The following is an 18,731-nucleotide window of genomic DNA, read 5'->3' on the forward strand; positions in this document are numbered from 1 at the left end:
GTTCCAGAATTGGCTGAAGTTTTATGGTAATCAAGATCCTTGCTGGATGTTGGTACTGCTTGCACTGAACACCCTGGAAAGCTCCTGAACCTCAAACAGAGTCAGAGTACTCTTTTTAGGAGACTTTTCTGCAGCTAGTGACGAGCCATTTTGAGATCAGGGCTTTCATCAATATACTTTCAAAGTGACAGTTGTATAATTCATTAAAGTTGCCTCCTTTTGAGTGTGCCAGGCCTTTGTGGGTACTGTAAATTGTTTTAAAAGAAAACTCATTTCTGAGCCAAGGATGGTGGCATGTGCCTATAATTTCAGAGGCCGAGCCATGAATATTATAGGTTCAAGGCCAGCCTGGGCAACTTAGTGAGACCCTGTCTCAAAAAACAAGAAGGGCAAGGTGTGTAGCTCAGTGGTAGAGCACGCCTGGTTCAGTCCCTAGTACTGCAAAGCAAAACAAAAAAAACATTTCTGCCTTGGGTCATGTTAAACAGGGTTTCTGCTATCATTTTTATAAGCTATTCGATAGAAGCTTTCAAAAGTGATTCAGACCTTTTCCCCTACAATTAATACTTTTTTTTCCCCCCCTTTTCTTTAATTTTTCCTTCTGGAAAGGAAGAGGAGGCTGCCAAATGGGCCCGGGAAGAAGAAGAAGCCCAGCGTCGATTAGAGGAGAACCGGCTGCGAATGGAAGAGGAGGCAGCCAGACTCCGGCATGAAGAGGAAGAGCGGAAGAGAAAAGAGCTTGAGCTGCAGCGGCAAAAGGAGCTTATGCGCCAGAGGCAACAGCAGCAAGAGGCCCTGCGCAGGCTACAGCAGCAGCAGCAGCAGCAGCAGCTGGCACAGATGAAGGTAAAGGCCAAGACAGTAATGAGAGGGGCCACTTGCTAACTGGTTTTAGTTACATAGGTACTGGTTTTCTTTACCATTGATTGTTACTATCGAATGTTTTCATCCTCAATAAAATAGAATACAGCGTGTTTACTTTGAGTGGTAAGACTATAAATGAGAGGAATGAACAGAAGGCTAGGATGTAAGCAGCTATGCAAGTGTGGACGATCTGTTTGATCCATAAATTTAATGGGGCTCTATGGTTGTTGAAATGCCCATTCCATTACCATTTAGCAAAACTGAGACAAAGATAAAAGGGGGAAGGCCGTCACTCTCAGAATTCTCATGGACTTAAAGAGTAGTCAGCATCTCAGCATCTGGATATGTATATGGGAACCAGAGCACAGGGCTTGAATACAGTTGGCTATGGGGATTTATTGAAAGTCGGATTAAGAGCTCATGTGTACAAAGGATTATTTTAGGAGAACTCAGAGCATCATTTGAATTAAGAAGAAAGTGAAGCCTGGGAGCCCAGTAAAGAGGGGTGATGGTGGTGGTGAGGCTGTGAATAGTAGGGGCCAGTGATAGAGGACTGGCCTGAGGCACGCAAACAGCACTTCTGTCCCTCTGATTCTGAAGGACAAAGGCAAAAGCTGGGTGGCTACTGGAGAGCAAGCCTTCAGCTACTGGGAAAGTAGTGGAACTATTAATGAAACTGGAAAAACTGGGAAAGGAGGAACAGATTTTTGGAGGTTCTAAATAACTTCATGCTGGGTCTGCAGTTAGCAATAAAGTTAGTCTCCCTGTCTTCGAAGAGCTCACAGGATAAAAGTTTTTATAAAGAGGAATTTAGAATATTGTGTGATGAGTATAGTGGGAGAGGTGGCATTATGACAGTAGTTCTCATTGTGTGGTCACCTGCTAACTCATTGGACATGCAGTCTCTCTGATCATTATACCTCAGACCTACTAAGTGCACTCCTCTAGGGTAGGGGTGGAGTCCAATGAGCCTGTGTTTGTACAAACTCTCAAAATGATTCTGATGCTTGCTAAAATGCGAGAAGCACTGCCCTGTCGCAGTCTGGCTGGGCACAAAATCACAAGCCACTAAAGCAGGAACAAACTTTATTTCCCAAACTCCCGAGAACTCCACGCATTCGGCCTTCTTCCGGGACACACCACACCAACCAGAAATCCCTCCTACCGCACTTCCCCAACCTGTGGGAACTCTCTCCGGGAATCCCGCTAGAGCTCCAAAGTAGCAGGCCCAGGCGGACAGCAGGGGTCTAATATCCAATTGAATGCACATCTTAACATAATCATTACCATCTCAATGGCTTGCTGGTGTCACCTTTCAACCAAAAATGCCCTGTGTCATTCTTACTGGGCTATGGCTCTCAGCACTGCCCATCTGGGATATTTGGAAAGGCTTCCTGCAAATGATTGCTTCCCAACAGTTTTCAGGGATGGAAAATTTTTCTAAGTTAAACAGGCAGTATGTGGCGGGTAGCTTATGAGAGAGGTCAGAGGGTGAGCAGAGGCATGGAGTTTAGAAACACTATGGAACATTTGGGGAAATTTAAAAAGCAGATTACTATCACTAGAGTATGTAGGAAGTGTGAGTTAAATATGGGCAAGGTCCCTCATGCCATGGGCTCTTCAACCCTGTTAAAGATTTAGTATTTAAAGGTGTGGAGAACACTGGAAACAACACCATTTGCAGGAAAGCTTAATGGGAGTTAGACATAAGGGAGGAAAGGTAGATCAAGGCCCAGTGGTGGGTGTGAGTTTGGAAAGGAGGGGCCTCATCACTGATTATTAAGTGCTTGTTTTGCGTCAGGCACAGTAGTGGCAACTTTTCATATGTTATATAATTTAATATTCACAAAGTTTTCTTTAACAAAGTTTAGATACTGATGCCTGTATTTACCAAAGAGGACAAATGCTTAGAGACTGAGTCCCTTGCTGTGGGTTCCCATGAGAGATGGTAGCAGATGTCTTTGGCTCCAGGAGCCATGAACAGGTTGATGGAGTCACATGCATCACATGACATGGTGACTGATCAGAATTTGGGGTGTCAGGGACAAAATCATGGGTAATTTCCAGATCTTGTGTGTCTGGTTTTTGCCTCTTACTCTCCACTGAAAGAAGATAAAGAACTCAAGAATCAGCTTTATTGAGATTATTCACATATCATCAATTTAAGTTAGGGTGTATGATTCGGTGGTTTTTAATCTATTCACAGATATGTGCAACTGTTAAACAATTGAGTTCAAAATGTTTTCATCACTTCCCTTCCTCCCAACAGAAACCCTGTGTCTTTTGATGTCCTGACTGCCTCAACACTAAGTTACCTCTAATTTACTTTCTGCCACTAGAGATTTGCCTATTCTGGATATTTTTGTGTCTGGCTTCTTCCATTCCACGTAGTATTTTAAAGGTTCACCCATATTGTGGCATGTAGAAACCTTCATTCCTTTTTATGGCTGACACATATTTTCTCATATGGGTAATGCCACACTCTGTGCATCTGTCTATTCATTTATTTGGACATTTGAGCTCTTTCTATCTTTTGGTTATCATGGATAATGCTGCTATAAATATTCATGTACAAGCTTTTGTGTGGCTGTTTTCATTTCTCTTGGGTATAAAACCTAGGAATGCAATTGTTGAATCAGTACTCTGTGTTTAACACTTGAGGGAACTGCTGGCTATTTTCCAGAGAGGTTGCACCTTTTTACATTTCCACCAGCAGTGCCCAAAGTTTTTGTTCTTCTTTACCCTGGAGAGCAGATCTGTGAAATAGAGAGTATATGTAGTGTATGCATATGTATGTGTGCATATAGATGGGAGTTGGGAGAGAGAGAATGAATATACACTGGGATCTTAAGACTATATCTGTGGTTACTGGGAGATTGGCTGCATCAGATCTTAAAGATATACAGATTTTCAGGTTTCATTTGCATATTCTTGCTTGATATCTGGGCATGGTAGAGCTAGTACATCTCTGTTTTTATAGGTTCCCTCAGGTGGCAGTGCCAGGTTTCAGATCTGTCACCTTACATGTTTTTGAGTAGTGCTTTCCAAGTATGTCATTTCCTATGGAGAAAACATTTCTGCTCAATTTTGCCTACATTGTTCCCACCTGTCTTTTCTCTGATAGCTTCTCTCTGGTAGCTTCTCCTCTCTTGCCCCACACAGGTACATATTGAGAGAAATGCCCTACTGCCTGTCCTGTTGGGTAAAAAATATTAAGGGTTGATTATGTTCAGTAATGTTGAAGGCATTCATTTGTTCTTTGGCAATATGGAAGATGATTTAAACTATTATACCTTTAAAGTCTAATTAGAATTACTTGTTGTTATGCTTAAGACCCATAAGATGCCCCAAATTAAGGTGTATCATTTTCTGGCCAACAGGAACAAGGGATTCTCTTAGAATAACCAGGATTTGAGAACTCAGGATTTCAGGACTCATGTGCTTAAATTACATTCTAGTCAGTAACTTTAAAGAATAGAGAAAAGTAGAATTATTGATCAAAAACAGTTCAGTATTCATGACCAGATTTACAGCCTGGGTAGCAGTGACTTTTTCATTCATAAAAGAATGAGAACTAGCCGGGTGCAGTGGTGCATGCCTATAATCCTAGCAGCTCAGGAGGCTGAGGCAGAAGGATCGAGAATTCAAAGCCAACCTCAGCAAAAGTAAAGCACTAAGCAATTCAGACCCTGACTCTAAATAAAATTCAGAATAGGGTTGGAGATGGGGCTTGAAAAAAAGGGAGACCTATACCTGCATCTTTCATTAGCTGTCTCCTCAGATCCCCTTCAGAAATCTTGTTCCTAACCTGTTCACTGGATGGTAGCACACCATGTTCTTCATTACCTTCTTGGATTAAAAATTCTTAAGCCAATTTAGTTATTCTTTGATAACTCCTTTCTCTTTGTGACTACATATTGCTGTATATGTCAGTGCCAGATGTAAAAAAAAAAAAATTGCCACCCAAAAATGACAGAACAACTATAAGTGTATATGTGTGTTTTTAGTTAAAATAAACTTACTTTGGGGAAATGACAAAACTGAAGCAAAAGAAGTGAACTGAAAGAATAGTATGAGAAAGAAATGAATAAAGAATTTTGAAATTAATGTTGTGAATGGAGTTGAGGGAATCCTGGATATTCCATCTGTACGTAATGCATTGCTGCTTCTTATTTTTCCTGTCCACATTTCTTCACAAACTCTCCTGCCTTCCTTTATTTGTTAGCTCCCCTCTTCTTCAACGTGGGGCCAGCAGTCTAATACAACAGCTTGTCAGTCCCAGGCCACACTGTCATTGGCTGAAATCCAAAAACTTGAAGAAGAACGAGAACGGCAGCTTCGAGAAGAGGTAAAATTTTTTTTTAAGATTTTTTTTTTTTTTTTTTTTTTTAGTTGTAGTTGGACACAATGCTTTATTTTATTAATGTTCTGTGGTGCTGAGGATCGTCGAACCCAGCGCCTCACAGATGCTAGGCGAACCCTCTACCGCTGAGCCACAACCCAGCCTGAGAAGAGGTAAATTTTTTTTAATGTAAGAGTAGTCTGGCTAAGTGATATTCCAGAGGATCTAGAGTGTATTATGGTTAGTAGTTTCTGAAGACAATGGTTACTGTCAGAATTGCTGTATGTCTAAATTGTATATTCATTATTTACACTTCAGCCTATAATGTCACCTTGGCAGATATTAAAGATCTAAAAACACTATGATCAGGTAGTATAGTTTTTGTAAGTATTTTTCTATAGCTCAAATAAAAGTATGGGTTGTTCAGAATCATGGGTGAGTTTTTGTAAATATCCTTTTGTAAATTTGATGTTTAGAATGCAAAAAATTTTCTCTAAAGATTGAACTCTCCAACTAGCATAGAAAAACTTAAGTTGAAAATAATGTATTTCTGCTTTTAATTCGGTATCCTGAAGTTCATTAGGATATGAAGTACCAAAGAGTAGAAAATAGGGAGAGTAACAGTTCTTGACAGAGAGGGCAACATGAGCAATTCAGGAGGCCTCGCTGTCAGGTGCCTCATTCAGTGATTCACTCAACACGTACTTCTTGGGTATTCACTCTCTCATAGTCTAGCATGTCACTGAGTTCAAAAGAGACAAAATTGTCTGCTTTCAAGAATTAACCCCTTCAAGTTGGTGTTCTTTAGCCACTGTATATTACCATTTTGTTTCATGTGCTGGGTGTTTGTAACTTAGCTGAGAGCAGGAATCCTGAGCCAGCTTCTGTTCTTATGCAATAGCAAAGGCGCCAGCAGAGGGAATTGATGAAAGCTCTCCAGCAGCAGCAACAGCAGCAGCAGCAGAAACTCTCGGGTTGGGGGAATGTCAGCAAACCCGCAGGCACCACGAAGTCTCTTCTGGAGATCCAGCAGGAAGAGGCCAGGCAGATGCAGAAGCAGCAGCAGCAGCAACAACAGCAACAGCAGCACCAGCAACCAAACAGAGCCCGGAATAACACAGTGGGTTCATTTTCCTAAGCTGTTCTTACAGGGACTGGTGATAGTTTATCTTTTCTGACTCTCATGGACTACCTTTTAAATATTATTAATCATAATCCTTTTTCTTTCTTTCTTTAATAGCATTCCAACCTGCACACCAGCATTGGGAATTCTGTTTGGGGCTCTATAAATACTGGTCCTCCTAACCAGTGGGCATCTGACCTAGTCAGTAGTATCTGGAGTAATGCTGACACTAAAAACTCCAACATGGGATTCTGGGATGATGCAGTGAAAGAGGTGGGACCTAGGAATTCAACAAATAAAAATAAAAACAACGCCAGTCTCAGGTAGGGCTCAAAATGGTGAATCTATGTACCTTGGGAGGTGAAGGCAGTGGAAATATGGGGTATTTGGGAGACAGGGAAAAGTAGTTAGTTTGAAAGTTTTTATTTCTAAGCACATGAATTATAATTCATATACTGTATCATATATATTCATAATATGAGTTGTAATTATAATGAGCCATAATTATGGTGATTGCTTTCTTCTTCATAAAAGCACATTTATTTTTTGAAGCTCATTCTACTGCTAAGCACTTAATCCATTGTCTGTCAGTGGTAACCACTTAATAAATATTAGGAATAGTATAATATTTTTTCATTTTTGAACATTTATCCAAGGTATTCTTAGCACTTTTGACATCTTAGCATTTTTTTCTAAATTTATATATTTAAGTTATTGAGACTGTAAATGAGTATTACAGATACCTCTGCAGTGACCTTAAACCTGTTTATTTTTAAGGGAAATGAGTTACATTTCCTTTTCATCTTTCTTTCCTCGGTAGACAGTATTGTTTAGTGTTTACATGAACTCAAATCCCAGCACTACCACTTATTAGCTGTGTGACCTTGGGCAAGAGGGAACCTCTTTGGGCCTCAGTTCCCTCATCGGTAAAATGAAGATAATAAAAACAACTTCATGTGTATAGTTGTAAAGATCTAATGAATACATGCAAAGTAGTTAGTAAAGTGCCTGGCACATAGTAACTACTTAATAATGGTAGTGTTGTCAGATTGTTTTTGACTGAGGGCCTACTGTGTTATTGAAAGGACAATAAGTATATGTTAGTTTACTGAGCATCTTTGCCAGGCACTGTGCTATAGCACCATTTTACAGATGAGGAAACTGAGGCTTAGTAAAATTAAATAACTTACTTAAGGACACACAGGAAGAATTTTATCATTTTCTCTAAATAGAAGCCTTATATTTAAAAACTAGGATACATTAGCTGAGGCTAGATTTTAAGAGGGTATCCAATCCAAATAGTTTTTGAAGCCAAGAATTGGATTACTGGACAGCCATCCCATATTGCCAAGACAATATATTTATGATAATTGTAGTATAATCATATAGTAACAGTTTCTGGGAATATAATATCGCCCTATTGTTTTGCTTTAGTAAATCTGTAGGTGTGTCTAACCGGCAGAATAAGAAAGTAGAAGAAGAAGAAAAGTTGCTGAAGCTCTTTCAGGGAGTAAATAAAGCCCAAGATGGATTTACCCAGTGGTGTGAACAGATGCTTCATGCCCTTAATACGGCAAATAACTTGGATGGTAAGAATTGGGGAGGGAATCCCAGCATGTGGAATGACAGAGCAGGACCCACAAACAGGTTGGCAGATTGGAACAGAGGACCAGAATTTAGGAGATGAAATCTGAGGAAGTCAGTTTTTACCTGCCATAAAATATTAACTCTTTGATAGTTATCATTTATTGCTTGTCCAAAGAGTCCTGAAATACTAAGCTCAGATAGGTTATGGGTGATTATCAAAAAATAGCTGCCATCTGAGGCTCTCTTATTGATGTACAAGACAGAGGTCATAATCATTTCAAGAGGAAATTTGCCAGCTGTATCAATCCAAGAGAAGGTAACTCATGTGGTGACCAAGGTCAGCCTGGGCAACAGGAGTGAGGTGATGTGACATCATTCCCTTCCAACCTTTGGGGAGGGGGTGGGGATGGTGATAGAGCAAGGAGACTTATTTTGTGTGGTGTACAACTATGTATGGAAGTGAAAAGTTTTCAGCACCATTGAAGAAAAATTTGCTGATAGTCAGCTGTTTAGAGAACTCTGTCTTAGATAGGTTTAAGTCCCTCCTCTCACCCTAAATGTTGAAAGTAGGTGGATGAGTGTGTGGAAGGAGGGATTCCCATAATGATAGAACAGGTTAAACTAACTAGTCTACTCTGATAGCTGATCTGAAGCCAAAATAGCAGTGAAGAAATTGAAGGATTCCTCTGCAACATTATAGCAATATCTGATTGTCTGGAAGTCCACAGAGAAAACAGTCTTAAATAATAATGGCTACCATCCATTAAGCACCTACCATGTGCTAGGCACTATCTACATATAAAATGTTTTCTCAGTCTTTCAATTTTTGTTGTAATTAAAGATACCTCTACAAGGTAGGTGGTATTATCCCCATTTTATAAATTAGGAAACAGAGGCTCAGAATGGTTAAGTAACTCATCAAGGTCACACAGCCAGCAGATTTCAGAGTCAGGTTTTAAACTCATACCTGTTTAACACTGGTACTTGTGCTTTTTCTCCAGTACCATACTATTTGCAGTTTCCATTTGATTTCTCTGTAAACATATCTAATTTCCAGGAGAATATAGGTTATCTTTAGTATTTGTTGTAGTGCCTGGCACACATCTTAGCTTTTAATAATATTGATTGAAAAAATCCCCAAATACTTGAGTACTGGACAAGTAACTGTCGCAACCATAGCACTTAGTGAAAATGAGTACATACAACATGTCTTTGAGGCTGTGCTATTTCATATAATTTTTGTAATAGTGATGATAGTGTGTTTTTCATTTCAAAAAACAAATTTAATGGTTAAAGAATATTTAACCCAATAGCTGCACTCCTTTAAAGTTTCTATCTTTAACATCTGTTTTAGATGTGGCGATATATTAAAATCTGAAACTGTTTTTTTCCTATGTGATATATAATTATTTCATTGTTACTCTCTTCTCCCTTCCCATATTGCAGTTCCCACATTTGTTTCTTTCCTGAAAGAAGTAGAATCTCCCTATGAGGTCCATGATTATATCAGGGCCTACTTAGGAGATACTTCTGAGGCCAAGGAGTTTGCCAAGCAGTTCCTTGAGCGCCGTGCCAAACAAAAAGTCAACCAGCAGCGTCAGCAACAACAACAGCAGCAGCAACAACAACAGCAGCAGCAGCAGCAGCAGCAGCAGCAACAGCAGCAGCAGCCACTGCCGCCGCCACCACAGGTATAACATCTAGTGTATCAAGTATTGAAGCCTTTGAATGTTGAGTAAACAGAGAAATGAAAATAAAGACAAAGATTCCGTTTTTGTACATCTAGTAATTTTAAAGTATATAGATTTCGTGTTTTCAAATTACATGTCTAGAAACTTTTGCAAATGCAGCCATTATTCTATACTAGGTATCCCAGCCCCATTTTTTTTCTTGATTCTTATACTTGTCTTAACCTGCAAATTTCAACATGTCACAGACCCATAAATTTGTGTTTTTGTTTTGTTTTGTTTTACTTTATGTGAGCCCTGTGGCCCAGAATTGGCAACACTGTGACATGCCAAGTATGACCTATATTGTTGATGGGGTTGTAAATGGCACGAAGAATCCTTCCTCACAGTAGTTTTGTTGCATAAAGTTCCCATGAATGCTGAATCATTGCTCCTGAAGAATATACAGGGTTAAGTTCCTATGAGCCTCTGGTCACATTATTTTCATCAGTTAATCAATATATACTCTGGTTTAATATGTGTTTCTCTTTAAAGATGCCTTATTTAATATATGTTGACTTGTTAACATTGAACTCTGCCAGTAACACAGTAAGTCATTCCTGTAGCAAAGGTTATCTAGCACATGTTTTTCCAAGAAGGTGTAGCATAGCCAGGAACACTAAATACCACTTAAGCTTTATACTTGGGCCATTTTAAACAATGAAATTGCTAACAAAAAGTGCACAAAATGTGAATAACATAGTATTAAATAAAGATACCTACTTATAGGAAATGAGGAAAGCAGATGTTTCCCTGTCTCACTTCAACTGGGAATGCTTACATTGAGGGTCCCAAATGTGCTCTGCACATGTGCTTGTCCTGAGTAACCATAATACTTCAAGTATTGATTTTAAAATTACAAACAAATTTTAGCAAGCGAGTGGATTCATAAATAGGAAATCTTTGAGGATCAATTGTACATTTTCTGAAAGACAAGTTTGTAAGGATCACAGAGAGGCTTAAAAATATTAATATCCTTAAATCCCATAGTTGTTTTACTAAAGATGATAGATATTTGTTATAGGTCACATCTGGAAGTGTGGAAGATACAGTGATAGGCAAGGCATTTAGAGTTCAAGCTGCATAGGTAGATAGTGGGTGAATGAAGAAGTGTAAGTTGTCAGTCCTGGACCAACCCTAGAAAAGGTATTTTATAGCTTCTGGAGAGAAGGCATCAGGATGCAGTGCAGAAGATACCTGGGTCTGTAAAGTGACTACCAGGGTTTAGACCAGAATGTGGAAGCCCAGCAAGTGCAAAGGGCTAATAGATTATCAGTCTAACCAGTTGATAGGAAGTATATGGAGCCAGATCCCTCCAGGGATTGCTGATAGGATTGATGTACAAGACTTTTAACCTTTTTTGGTAATGTGCTGCCATTTGGTTTTTGGCCTGTCCTCTGACCTGGGAAAATCTGCTTTGGGTAGGTGAAGGGTATACGTTGCCACAGTGCATTCCTGTTAATGATTATTTGTTGTGTATTTGATTTCCTATGGATGGTACAGATCATGTATGCTAGAGAACTTGTGACAGCACTGCTAGCACAGCAGGGGGAAGACCTGGTGTTTGCAGAGTATCAGAATGCAAATGAGGGAACTGTTGGCTCAGTGGCCTGCTCTTAGTCTCAGTAGTGCCAGAACCTTGATATGCCTTTTGTTTTGAAACTCACACTTGATAAGGTAAAGGCATACCAGCTTTCTGTTAGGGCAGCCACTTCTACATCTACTGTGTAATCTCAGTTATGCTGTCTCATTTCACAGGACTCTGTGTGGGGGATGAACCACAGTACACTCCATTCAGTATTTCAGACCAATCAAAGCAACAATCAACAATCCAATTTTGAGGCTGTGCAAAGTGGCAAGAAGAAGAAAAAACAGAAGATGGTCCGAGCAGATCCCAGTTTATTAGGTGAGCACAGGCCCAGAGTCCTAGCTGAGCTGTGAGGAGTCTAGACGATAACAGTGATCAAATGGGAGTCTTTGTGTTGTTTTTTGGTAAAGATTTTTATTTATATATATATTATTTTACACACACACACACACACACACACACACACATTTGGTGGGGGTACTGGGGATTAAACTCAGGAGTGCTGAACCACTGAGCTATAACCCCAGCTCTTATTTTATATTATTTAGAGATAGTCTAGGTTGCTGAGGCTGGCCTTGAACTTGTGATCTCCTGCTGGAGCCTCCAAAGTCACTGGGATTATAGGTGTGTGCCACTCTGCCCAGCAAGATTAATTTTTTAACTAATTCAAAATAGGTAGCCAGTATTTAGTATAAGGAGCTGTGACACATGTGCTGTTGGAGTAAGAAAATTAAATGGTACTTTTAACTTCAAAGCCTTGTTTCATGTTTGGTATAAGGATTTCACTAGAGGGCCTTTCAGGTTAGTTGGAAAATAATAATGGAAAACAGCAAAAATAATTAGAAACTTTAATTCTGATTTATGTTTATTTTGTTGGAAGCAGACCATAAGTCTGATCAGGTGTTCAAAGAACAAATATTTCTTACCTGTATCTTAAAACTCTCAGAATGATTCTTCATTGTAAGATGATATCTCAGTTCTACTGGGCAGACCAAGGCCCAGAAAATTTAGGACGTTTCCCAGTGTCACAGCTCTCAGTGGTGGTGCTGTGGTTGCAGTGCAGGCCTGTTTGCTTTCTACTTTTCTTTGTTACATGCAGCTATTCTTGTCCAACATTAAGGACTGGTGTGGCTGTCCTCATTTGAGGCAACTTCCTGAAAAAGATGATTTCTGAATTGGGACTTTGGAAGACCAGCAGGAAAGATGAGAATGATGTTTCAGGAAAAGCAGGCATTCTAAGCTGCCTATGTTTTGTAAATTAGCCAAACAACTATGAAACTAAAATTATTTTCTTTTCATTATTTATTTGTCAGTGTAAAATAGGCTGTTAGAAAACCATGTTGTCTGTGATGGAGCGAGTCTGTTGGCAGAGATGGCAGTCTGCAATGTTGGCCCGGTCAGAAGACCAACTAGTTAACAGGCTGCAGCATAGATTATTAAAGATAATGATGACCTGGAGTAGAGTCTTGGTAGTGGAGATGGGAAGAGTTAGTTGGATTTCAGAAATTAAGAGCATTGAATCAGTTGGACAGAGAGAGTGGGCAAGTACTCTGGCTTTGGGAGCAAGATGGGTGGTGTTGCCAGTTGTTGAAATGTGTTGAGCACTGGGAACGGAGCAGGCACATGAGAAGGGTGAAGTATTAGGGGCTTAGTGGGAAATGCCTGTATCTGGCAAAGAGGCAGGTGTGATCTTCCTCTGCCCTGGGGAAGATCCTCACTTGCCTCTAGAGGATGCCTGCCTTGAGGGAAACAACATGCCAGTGACAGACTCCTGACTTATGGATTGCCTTTTGGGATTAGTGACTCAAAGCTGGGTTTGAGAACATTGAGATCTGGTGAAACTCATGTTTTCTTCTGCCTGTCATACCTTTCTTGAAAGTTAATGGTAAAGATGTTGCAATATTTGATTTAGTTTGGACAGGTTTCTAACTGTGGGTTCTAGACCTTGCAATTTAGTTTTGGGACTTGAGAGAAGCTGTCAGAGATCAAAAGGTTCCTCTGCAAGTGAGGTCTGGCTCTTTGGATTAAGTATTCCATTGTATTCCATCCTCTGCTGCAGACTTGGGAAAGGAAGAGTTAAAGATTCACCTACAAGTGAGTGGGAGATGGATAGGTCCCCTAGAGTGAAGTTTAAGAACTTTGTAAATCTCAAAGGGAAAGAAAAGCAGACAAATAAGATTTGAACAGTTTTTTGTTTAATTCTTTTTTAGTTGCAGATGGACACAATACCTTTATTTTATTTATGTGGTTCTGAGGATCAAACCCTGTGTCCCACACATGCAAGGCAAGCCCAAGTTGAACAGTTTTGAGAAAACTCACTTGGATGACCTTTCACGTAGACAATTCCATAAAATTCACTGTTCAGCTAAGCTCCTTTTGGAAATTTCTCTGATAATTGCTAATATCTGCCCCATGCCTCTCATTTCCATTTGTTACTTTTTAATTTATATATTCCTTATAGATTTACTTTTTGAGAAAACATACTTTCTCACACACAAAATGGGGAAAAGTGTTCTAATTTGATCTGTAAGTACCCATTGAAGGAGCAGCCAGCAGAGGGAGCCCCACCTTGTTTTAATCCTCTGTGTCCTCTGTTGTACTCCAGCCACACACTAGTTCTTAGAGTTCTCAGCAGCCTGCACTTGGATTTTAATACACACATTGGGCTTTCCTATGAGAATAGCCTCACAAGCCTTAAAGAAATCATGTGAGTGAGTCTGAGCTGAACCTAACAAGGATGTAGTGTTTACAGCCAGGTCTGTTGAGGTAAGCCTCATTTGTGTTGCCTTGCCTCTGGTGTTCCCTGAGCTTTTCCTTCTGTCATGTGGAGGGTGAGCACACCTTACCCGTTGTATTTTTTATTGTTTTGGTTTTTGACAATTAAACAAGATCATGTCTGCTAATCCTAGCTTAGTAATCAACACATAGCATCAGATAATCAGCTTTTTATATTTTGCAATAGACTTTTCCCTTCCTGTCTGTGTAATTAAAATAAATTTGGTTTATTTTTTATAATTAAATTTCTCCTGTATTGATGTAACGTATTATTGTCTTCTATCACATTTCATGTATTCTTGAGATAAATGTGAAATTGAAGAAGAGCCTGCCTCAAAATCATAGAATAACAGCTCATGTTGAACATTGTTTGGTCTTTACGTTCTTGTAAAAATGTGAACACTGACCTTTGACTACTTTCAAGGGAAAGAAGATCTTGCAGGTCACACACAGGTCCACAGTAGATGGGGACTCTCAGGGTAGGTTTGGAGTTCTAGCCTCTCCCTGTGTCAAGCCTTGTCAGCAGCTTGGGACCATAGCTTCCTTGGTTAGTAGGCAGGCAAGCTTATATTTTCAAATGATAATTTAGTCAGTTAACTAAGCTGTTTTATTATGTAAGGTATTTTTGTTTGTTATTGGAACATTTCAAATGTGTGAACATTGAAGAACAAAAAAGAGGACGTGAAAAACCTACCTAATACCAGCACACACCTGCCAAACAGAACATAGACCAAACCGTTTATGAAATGAGCTGTTACTTTGATTCTGGGGCAGATTTTTCTTTTGGAATGGAGGGCATCGCCTGTTTGCTTTTGGTTTTCAAACAGCAACTGAGACATTTATGGGATTTATGCAGGGCAGAGGACTGGAAAACTTGCTAGGACTTGCTAACTCCAAAGAAGCCCTGTTCATGATCATCTTTATCAACCTTTGGCTGTAGATTTTGTAAAAATTACATGCAACTTCTGGCGTTAGATTTTCAAGTCAGTGGTGTTGATGAGCACTGCTTATAACCTGCGTGCATATGAGTGCTGCTTTTTTCCTAAGTCAGATTTCGTTTAGGTTTATCAGATGTGGTTAACTGAAATCCTTTCCTTTGTAAGTCTACTTATGTTTCCCTTTACCATGTAGGTAGTATGTTCAGAAACAAACTTATATTCCTTGGTTGTCTAGGTGTGGTCACTCATAGCCAATATTTTTTCCTCAGGATTTTCAGTCAATGCATCATCAGAACGACTCAACATGGGTGAAATTGAGACTCTGGATGACTACTGAGCACCTGCCAGGCACTCACTTCCCTCTCCTCTCTGCCGACCATGGATTCTCCACTTTTGGACACAACACGTACTCATCATTTACTCTATATCACTCTGCAACAAATCACAGAACCAATCATCTCAGGCTTTTTCTTCTAGCCCCTTGTGTCCAAGATTCCTTAAACCGTTTTTGTTGGTGAGCATCTCAGACTGTACACAAGTGGACCAGACCCTGTGTCGGGGTTGACAGGTGGGATTGCTCCCCAGCAAGGCTGATCTTGGCAGCACATTTTCACTGTGCGGTGATTTCATCTACTGCCTCCCAGAGAGTATAGTATGTTGGGATCTGCCAAGGGCAGCTTACTTCTCTTGTCACTTTTTCCCTTCTGTTTTGTTTTTTCTTCTTTCCCCCCATAAGGGCAAAAGGTCTAACTGGTGCAATCATGAAGAGAGTTAATTGTTAACAGACATTGGCCAGCAACAAAACACCCCATGAACTGTGACTCAAGTGTCTGCAGAGACAGCCAGAGCTCTCCCAGTCTGGAGGTTGCATTGCCACTGCTAACTTCGGATTGCATCACAGAGGCCCCGAGTGGGTGGAGTTTGGGTTGATTGGTTTGATGTTGCACACCCCTTGCCTGTTCTTTCTGAACATCCTTTCGGAGAAAGGATTCATGTTTTTCTTCATTAGATAGTGACTTCTGAGCAAGCTGACTTCTCCCCCGGCATACTCCACCCTGATTGGACAAAGGAAACCCTGTGGCCTGGGAGAGGGACTTATTCTTAATTTTTCTTTCTTAAAAAAAAACAAAAAACAAAAAAACAAAAAAAAAACTGATTTTTTTTTCCCCCCATAAATATTTTTACTTCAGAGGACTAGGACCAGTTTGTTTTGGGCCCTTCTGCTGAAAATTTGTCTCGTTTAAGAGGCAGCTAGGATCTATACCATATGTATGAATTTGTATAATTTCATTTTGGGTAGGGATAAACTTTTGCTTCCGATAAAAGCCCGGAATTTCATCTGGTTCCTCAGAGCATTGCGTGTGTGTCTTGCTGTGGCCCTGAACAGGTTTTGTTTAAAGATTCTGGGATGGCAAGTTGCTTGCCTTTTCTGCAAAGAGAACATACAAAACCTGACCATCTGTAAGACCTTCATCCATGGAAACCACTACACAGGAGGAAGCAGTGGGATGGAGGGGTGGGCGAGAATGGGGTAGAGAAGCCTGCTCTGGCTTCTGGTGCTGGCCTCCTCGCACCCTGTCACTTCAAGTAGAACTGTACTCAGCGCTGTTTATAAACAAGCCCTCTTCCTGCTGCCACCACACCCCACAGAACATCACCCAGAATGGCCAGTCACATCTTGGAGGGAGCTATGTGCCGGCTGTGCCTGTGTGAGAGGTGCTGTGGTGGGGCGGCTGCCAGGTGGAGCACCTTTCCTTTCTGTCATCTGCGCCTGGAGAAAGCTGCAGTTGCTCTGAGAGCAGTTTGGTTTTGGAGGATTATATTTGGTTTCTATTTTTATTATTTTGGATTACCATTCTCCCTATCCTCTCTTGCCTCCCTCCCTCCTAAACATGTACAATAACTATACAGAGACTGCTACAAACTTGTATATAGTTTTTGGATCAAATAGCATGAGGAGATGGGGATCCGTTAAAATTGGAACTCCTACTCTCCTTTGCTTTGTAAATTCAAAAGTGGGGGGTGGGGAAGAGGGATAGTTAAAATGTTTACAAAACTTTAAGCTCCCTCGGAACTTTTGCCAGTGTGGAGGAAAATAAAAAAGAACTTAAATAAAACGTGCTTGGTTCTCTCTGAGTGCACCTCTCGTGCCCCTCCTTGTGGAGGCTGAGTTTTGCACTAGATCATTCCCCTTGGCAGCATGGAACAGCTCCAGGCCACGGTGACCTCCCAAGACTTGGAGGTGGTTCTCCCTGCCAGGCTATGGGGCACTGGCCGGGTCTGTATTGGAGAAGGTAGAGGTCAAGGTAAACATGGGAGAGTTTGATCAGTGGCTTTCCTCCTCTGACTCTCCCCTTTCTGCCTCCCTGCAGATCTGCTCCGCCCTGAAACCACAGACACACACCCTCTGAATGTGCCTCAGAGTCGGCCACATTTTCTAAAGCAGACTCTGCTACTTATTTGGGGAAAATAAAAATAAGCTTTTAAAAAATTGGAAGTGGAGTGGGCAGATGAGCAGAACAAAAGTCAATTTTAGTCATGGAACATTCCATTTGCCTAATCAGGAGATTTGCTTCTGTCTGAGGACTTTCCTACTCAGTGGAAAGAAACCAATCTTCTCAAGCATGTTTCTGTCTCAGCTCTACCCTTCATATTCTCCTTTGCTTGCAGCCACCACTCTTCAGGGATTTTCCCTTCACTCTTCAGCTTTTGTTGTTGTTGTTTGTTATTGTTTTTGCTAGGAGAGGGAGGTATTCTGGGGATGGAACCCAGGACCTAGTGTGAGTTAGGCATGCACTCTGCCACTGCACTACACCCCTAGTCCCATCCCAAGTTTTAAAGTAAAATTGTCCCTTGGTATCCTCAGGGGATTGATGGGTTCCAGGACTCTACAGACAGAACCTTGCCTTCCTAAAGTATGCACATCCTCATGGTTACTTTGTATTCTCTCTAGATTGCTGGTAAGGCCTAACACAGAGTAAATGCACTGTAAGTTGTTACACCATATGCAGTTTAGAGACTAATGATCTGAGAAAGGTGTGCACGTACTCAGTACAGAGACAGTCCCTACATTTCCAGTCAAGGGTGGCTGGCTCCAAGGGTACAGAACCTGCAGATACTGAGGACCAGCTGCGTTTGTTTGTACACTATCGGTTTTTAAACTCTTGAGATTTATTTATTTTTTTTTTTAAAGAGAGAGTGATAGAGGGAGAGAGAGAGGGAGAATGTTTTTTTTTAAGAGAGAGTGAGGGGGGGGAGAGAGAGAGAGAATTTTTAATATTTATTTTTTAGTTCTCGGCGGACACAACATCATTGTTTGTATGGGGTGCTGAGGATCGAACCCGGGCTGCACGCATGCCAGGCAAGCGCGCTACCACTTGAGCCACATCCCCAGCCTCAAACTCTTGAGATTTAAAAAATGTCCCGTTTGATTACAGAGACTTACCTCAAAGATAGTTGGTGTTCTAGTCACCATTGCTGCATAGCAAATGGCCTCCAAATTGGCTGACAACAACCTCATTTTGTTGGTGATTTTGTGGTGAGGAATTAGGGAAGGACTCGTCTGGGTGGTTCCTTGCAGGGTCTCCTGTGGTTGTGGTCAGATGTCAGCTGGGACTGTTTTTATAAAAAAGGCTTGATTAATGAGGTGGGCTCTACAAGGCAGCCCACCTGTGGGTCTGGAAGTCTGTCCGTCTTCTTTAGGTGGCACCAACTTGGGGACATCCCCCAAAGAACCAGGTGGAAGCAGTAGTATAATACCTTTTTCTAACCTATGCTCTAGAGTAAC

The 18,731-nt window shown here is 40.8% G+C and overlaps 1 protein-coding gene across 7 annotated transcripts in view; it reads left to right on the top strand.

Moving 5' to 3' along the window:
* The window catches only part of GIGYF2 (GRB10 interacting GYF protein 2), a 131,746-nt gene extending 113,685 nt beyond the window's left edge, over window positions 1–18,061 (top strand). For 5 of the 7 annotated variants that reach the window (XM_081261807.1, XM_081261804.1, XM_081261808.1 and 2 more), the window contains 8 exons: window positions 610–846; window positions 5,090–5,212; window positions 6,108–6,326; window positions 6,447–6,652; window positions 7,764–7,918; window positions 9,363–9,607; window positions 11,402–11,549; window positions 15,214–18,058. In XM_081261807.1, the coding sequence (XP_081117933.1) occupies window positions 610–846; window positions 5,090–5,212; window positions 6,108–6,326; window positions 6,447–6,652; window positions 7,764–7,918; window positions 9,363–9,607; window positions 11,402–11,549; window positions 15,214–15,281 (1,401 nt within the window). In that variant the 3' untranslated portion in view covers window positions 15,282–18,058. Of the gene's footprint in view, window positions 1–609; window positions 847–5,089; window positions 5,213–6,107; window positions 6,327–6,446; window positions 6,653–7,763; window positions 7,919–9,362; window positions 9,608–11,401; window positions 11,550–15,213 lie in introns of all 7 variants that reach the window. The other 2 variants (XM_081261809.1, XM_081261810.1) reach the window with 2 other exon arrangements.
* The last annotated feature ends 670 nt before the right edge of the window (window positions 18,062–18,731 follow it).

This window comes from Spermophilus citellus (genome assembly GCF_964194105.1).
Source record: "Spermophilus citellus genome assembly, chromosome: 11".
Lineage (NCBI taxonomy): Eukaryota > Metazoa > Chordata > Mammalia > Rodentia > Sciuridae > Spermophilus > Spermophilus citellus.